At 54.9% G+C, this 6,000-nt stretch overlaps 1 protein-coding gene across 1 annotated transcript; it reads left to right on the top strand.

Moving 5' to 3' along the window:
- Nucleotides 1–208: 208 nt before the first annotated feature.
- Nucleotides 209–1,813, top strand: ANKRD34C (ankyrin repeat domain 34C). Its single transcript, XM_044978695.1, has one exon. The coding sequence runs from the start codon at nt 209–211 to the stop codon at nt 1,811–1,813; it is 1,605 nt and encodes a 534-aa protein (XP_044834630.1).
- The last annotated feature ends 4,187 nt before the right edge of the window (nt 1,814–6,000 follow it).

The raw sequence follows: 6,000 nt of genomic DNA, 5'->3' as shown, positions 1-6,000 counted from the left end.
CTGCCCTGCGGAGAGCCCATTCCTGCTTGTATCACCTGCCTTAGAAAGGAGATGCCCGAAGCCAGTGTGGCATGCGCTGGGGAGCCGGGGAACAGAGCAGATCACTGAGCCAGGCCTTTGAGAGCAGGCGCTGATGCTGATTTCTCTGTTGCTTTAACAGGTGCCAGCTGCCGCTGCCTTTCCCAGCCAACAGACGCTAGCTGGTGCGATGGATGAAGTGATGGAGCTGCGGACGGACGGGAACTCCCTGCTAAAGGCGGTGTGGCTAGGCAGACTCCGGCTGGCCAGACTCTTGCTGGAAGGTGGGGCCTACATCAATGAAAGCAACGAGAAGGGAGAGACCGCTCTCATGGTGGCCTGCCTCACTAAACACGTGGACCAGCAGAGTACCAGCAAAGCCCGGATGGTGAAGTACTTGCTGGATAACAGGGCTGATCCCAACATCCAGGACAAAGCCGGCAGAACAGCCCTGATGCACGCATGCCTCAAAGGAGCCGGGGAAGAAGTCGTTGCTCTGCTGCTGGAGAATGGAGCAGACCCGAGCCTAGAAGATCATTCGGGAGCGTCTGCTCTGGTTTATGCTGTCAACGCAGATGACAAGGACGTGCTAAAACATCTCCTGAAAGCCTGCAAAGCTAAGGGGAAGGAGGTGATCATTATAACTATGGACAAATCCTCGGCGGGTGCCAAAGCTACCCAACAATACCTCCACGTCCCGCCATCGCCAGAACTGGAGGAGAGGCAGGGCCCGGGCGTGTGCATGACGCCTTTGGAGAGTGAGCTAAAAGCATCCACTTCAGGGTCTTCAGTGGCTGCGAAGGAAGAGCCCTTCTCCCGCTTCCATTCCGCGCGTGCCAGTGGCTGCCAGCTGGCCAAGGCCCTTCACGAGCACTGGTCTCCTACCAGGAAATTCTGCAACCCCAAAAGAGCCCGTTTGCCGCAGCTGAAGAGGCTGCAGTCAGAACCATGGGGCTTGATTGCACCTTCTGTTCTAGCCTCCTCCGCCCATGCAGACGAGGCCAAGAAGGTGTGTACAGATGATGAAATCATCCTGGGCATCAATGACTTATTGCTCTCCAGAAAGGTTTCCTTACCCAGGAACGGCAGCAGTAAGAGCAAAGACCCGTCTCTCTTCCCTTTGGTGGATGACCAGGCTCTGAAGATCCCACCAACTTCTGTGCCAGGATCAAGGAAACCATCCTATGAAAAAGCTCAGCCCCTTCCTCAGCGCGTAGCCAGGAGGAGCGCGGTCCCCGCTGAGCCGGAGAACACCAACGCTGCCGGCTCGGGCGCCGCACCCTTCAAAGACACCCTGCACCGGAGGAGGCTGGGCACTGCGCATTACGATTCGGATTCACAGCTCTACTGCGACTCCAGCTCCATTCTGGCTGATTCAGGAAAGGTGCCTTTGGAGAGAAAACAGCTCAACAGTTCCCATTTGGCTTTGCTCAATGGCTCCCAGGAATCCCTGGACAGCGCTCCCAGCACTTCTCCTGGGATGGTTCGCCGCAGGCCACCCAACTTGCTGGAAAGACGGGGCTCTGGAACTCTCCTGCTCGATCACATTTCTCATACAAGACCAGGGCATTTGCCTCCTTTGAATGTAAACCCCAACCCACCAATTCCCGACATCGGCTCTAACAGCAAACCGTCTTCCCCGCTCGCTGGGGGCTTCAAACCCATGGTCCCTGCTGCTCCAAGCTCACCGAGACGGGGCGACTGGCGAGCCAAAAAGAAGCTGCTTCGAAGACACTCGATGCAGGTTGAGCAGATGAAACAACTCTCCAATTTTGAGGAAATAGTGGCCCAGTAGTTAGTATTTCAATGGATTTTCCATGAACCTGCGCAAAGTCCCTGCTCTCTTGTGCGCCGCACCGTGGGGTCCCTGCAGCTGGCACCCCCTGCTCCAGGAAGGGCAGAGCAGGGGTCTGATTCCCACAGCCTTGCACCTTGGGGGTCTGGGAACCGGGGCCAGGCCAGGAGCATTTAACACTCCTGTTGCCCAGCTGTGGAGACAACACCAGGTACAAACTGGGGAATCAGCACCAAGGACTAGAAATGTTTCTCTGCTGCTGCCCCCAGGTCTGGGTTTGTTCTCCAGGATGAAGCTGGTGAAGGGCTGATTGCAGAGGAACGTAGTGGGAGACACACGAGACTTCTCCCAAAGGAACATGAGCACCGTTCCTTCATTCTCCAATCCTTTGTCCTTAATCGCTGGTCTTTCCTACCCACACGGGAAACAGTCGTGGGATTGCCAGGGCTTGTGGGGCTGGTGTATGTCTCAAGTGCCTACAGAAACAGAGCAGAGCTTCCTGCTGCCAGGAGGAGGAAGAGCTGAGCCCCCGACATGCTGAATGCATTGACACCTGCCCTGAGCTGGAGAAGGGACACAATTCTCTCTGCTTCCCAGAAATTCTAGCACTTTAACAGGCGAGATAACGGAGCAGATCCAGTCCCGGTGACACTCCAGTGCAACCAACGGGACTGCATGAGGGAGGAGTTTGGCCCGGCACCTTCAGAGCCACTGAGGCTGCCAGGCCATTCCCATTGCTTGGCGGGATGTTCTGCTGTGGGCACTGCGCTGCCTAGCGGGTGGGGGCAGCATTCCCCATCTCTAGCTTGTGGGAAGGGCGGGGGCCCAGGCCAGGTGTCTTTTCTGGGGGAGGGGCCCCGGAGTGCGGAGCAGAGCAGGGCCCATGTATCGGGCCGAGGACTCGTGGTGAATTCAGCCGCGTGCTCCGCTCAGGGGAGGTGACTGGCCATTTCAGTAACATGCTGCTGGCTCTGTTCACATCCGTGAGGCTCAGAGGATTCCTACCCTGGGGCCATCTGACCCCAGCCCCCAAAGGGCCCCCCCAACAGCACACCGCCCCCCTGCCGCTCTTCATGCGAGAGGCTGTGGGGAGCCCCTCGCTGGGTTCCCCGGCCAGCTGCAGGGAGGTGAGTGAGGGGCTGCAGGGTCAGCCCCCACCTGCTGCATCCATGGTGACATAGGCAGCCAGGCCCTCACCCTTGGCTTCACTGTGGCTGCACCTGGGGCACAAAGGGGCCTCAAGCCAGTTCAGCCCAGTGCAGGGGGCTCCTCTGGTGACAGCACAGCAGCTCCTGATCTCTCCCTGCTGAACCCCAGCTGCCACAACAGTCCCTGGGGACCACTGGAAGGGCCACAAATTGGAGCAGCCTTCAGGCTGCTCCAACTCATGCTGTGGGACCAGCCTGTTCAAGGCCAGTCTAGGCCTGGGGGAGTGTAAAGATGCCTTGAAGCCAACACCCTCACCCCTCTGAGCTGCACTGTGCATTCTTCACCTGCAGCCAAGGACCAGGACGTTTTACTGATCTAGCCACCCCCCATCCGCTCCCAGAGTGGGGGCTGGGGCTGGTGTCACATCGGATTGGCAGTTACCTTCCCTGTACCCGAAGCTGAGGCTGGGATCTTCCTAGGGCCAGCCCAAAAGCTGTGCTGGGAGGTAGCAGGGACAGACCCGAGCTAGTGCCGAGCGGGGCTGGAGCTGCAGCGGTACGGCTGCAGGGGGACCCCTCCAAAAGGAGTGCCCCAGAGAGCTGTTCGCGCAGCCCAGTCCTAGCCCTGACCTTGAGCAAGTGAACATGGGCACATAGCCGTATGCAGCCGGCTGGGCCCCCACTCTGCTGCCATCCCGTTACAGGGGGGCCGAAAGAAATCCCAGCTGGCAGCTGCAATGTCAGGACAGCAAGGCCGGGGGCAGGTAACCCCATCTCAGTGCTCTGCCTTCCCAGCTCCCGGAAGCGTTTCTCCCCATCTGCTAGTGGGTGGATATGGGATGGGTGGGCGAGTGGATTGGTTTGGCCTGTAGGTGCTGAAGCTGTTACTGACCTCAGCTAAACCCACCCAACCAGAACCTCTGCTGGAGAGGAAACGCAGCCCGAAAACTCATTCTAATCCTGGGCTTGATGGTTTGGATGGTTCATCTCCCTCAAACACGTGTCACCAGTTTACCCCCACTCAGGAGAATGGCCACAGGCTTAGATACAGTAGCTCCTCACTTAAAGTCGTCCCAGTTAACATTGTTCCGTTGCTGATCAATTAGGGAACACGATCATTTAAAGTTGTGCAATGCTCCGTCAGCCGCCTGCTTTGTCCATTGCTTGCAGGAAGAGCAGCCGTTGGAGCTAGCCGGTGGGGGCTGGATCCAGGGTGGAACGGCAGCCTCCCTATCTATCAGCTCCCTGCTCCCCGAAGATCCCCCTGCTGCAGCCGCCCAGCAGGTTAGCAATTGCCTGCAGTTCAGCTGTCCCTCCCCCCACTGCCATGTGCTACTCCTGCTCCCCGAGCCCCCTGCTTGCTGTGTGGGAGGGAGAGGGGGGGACTAATGTCAGGGTGTCCCCCTCCCCCCCGCTCCTGCACCCCGCTTACCCCTTCTTCATATAAAGCAGGGAGGGGACACGGATGGAGAGAGACAAAGAGAGCCTGGGGCAGCAGGTGCTGTCTCACTTCCTGATCCACTTAAAAAGAGAATCCACTTAAGAGTGGGTCAGCTTCCTTAAAGGGGCAGTGTGCATCTCTCTCTCTCTCCCGCACACAAGGCGTGTCTGTCTCTGTCTGCTAGGCTGTCTCCCCTCCCTCCTGTTCGTGCTGCCTTGATGAGAGGCTACATTAACAACAATGTGTAAACCCTTGAGGGCTCAGCTGAGTGCTAGTTCATCATTTAGCAGCAAGGCATTCCCTGGGAAATATCCCTCCCTCTTCCACCCTCTGACTTCACCACCTCAACCAAGCTTCACAATCGTCATAGCTGTGAACAGTATTAAATTGTTTGTTTAAAACATATACTGTGTGTATATCTATCTCATATATAGTTTTTTGTCTGGTGAAAAAAAATCCCTGGAACCTAACCCCCCCCCTTTACATTAATTCTTATGGGGAAATTGGATTAGTTTAACATTGTTTTGCTTAAAGTCGCATTTTTCAGGAACATAACTACAACGTTTAGCGAGGAGTTACCGTCATGAACTCCTCAATATCCTGACTCCCGCTGCCAGCCCAGCACAGCGGTACCTGGCACGCAGCTCACTGCGACCTTGGGCGCTATGTCGTGTGTCCTCACCCAGACCAGCCAAATGACGTGTTTCATTTAATCCCCTCGTGCAGCTCCCCGGTGATGCTCATACCTTCCCCACTGCACTAGCTGTTCTCTGGACCGTTGCAAAACCTTGCAAGGTTCCTGCCCAAAGGAGCCTTGATCTGTGGTTTAAATTGCCCAAGAACCTTCTTTCAAAGTGCATTTTAGATTTCAATAAGCTGATCAGATCAAAGGCGAGCTTACATTTAGAGCCTGAAGGTTTATACCTACTGTAAGTCAAATGTCTTCTCTATAGAACTTTAGACATATTTTCCCTGGTGTAATGAAGTGTCTGTTGAAATATACTTTAGACTGTGGATTTAAAGCCTATAGTTCGCCACTTCTGTTCATTCCTAGATATTCCAATATCTTTTTTTTTTCTGACAGTGAATGCCCTTCGCAACTGATTTAGGACAATGGTGCCCTGCAGAATGCAGGTGATATGCTTTGAGCTTCCTATGTAATGCCCATTGGGATTGGAAATAGGACACGTTCCCCTTTAGCATAACATATTGTAATATTGTCTGTTCACATTTTAAAGTGTGCGGTCACGTGTGCAGAGATGTTGGAAGATACTGTGTGACAGTTTAGACTTTATTACCTTGTCATATTAATAAACAGTGTAATATTCCTCTGAACTACAACACTCTTTCCCCGAGTTTATAAATGAACCGTGCCTGTAGGGCCAGTTAGCCACTGGTGGGTGGAGGGCATCTTCCCCCCACACACACACACACAGGAAATCAGCTCAGTGTTATTCAGTGGAACTCATCCTGTAGGACAGCTGGGAAGTTAAGGTCCCAAGGCTGCAAAGGAGAATTTTGTACTGAACTGAAACCTCAGGTGGGATTTAGAGTAACCCAGGGCCAAATTCTGCTCTCAGAGTGTATTGTCCACACTG

This window comes from Mauremys mutica, chromosome 11 (assembly GCF_020497125.1).
Source record: "Mauremys mutica isolate MM-2020 ecotype Southern chromosome 11, ASM2049712v1, whole genome shotgun sequence".
Taxonomy (NCBI): Eukaryota; Metazoa; Chordata; order Testudines; family Geoemydidae; genus Mauremys; species Mauremys mutica.
Note: the sequence above shows the minus strand (reverse complement) of the source record. Positions and strands in the feature narration are given on the sequence as shown.

What these genes read in the sequence shown, in the direction of transcription:
- ANKRD34C (XM_044978695.1), top strand. Translation starts at nt 209, where the DNA reads ATGGATGAAGTGATGGAGCTGCGGACGGACGGGAACTCCCTGCTAAAG.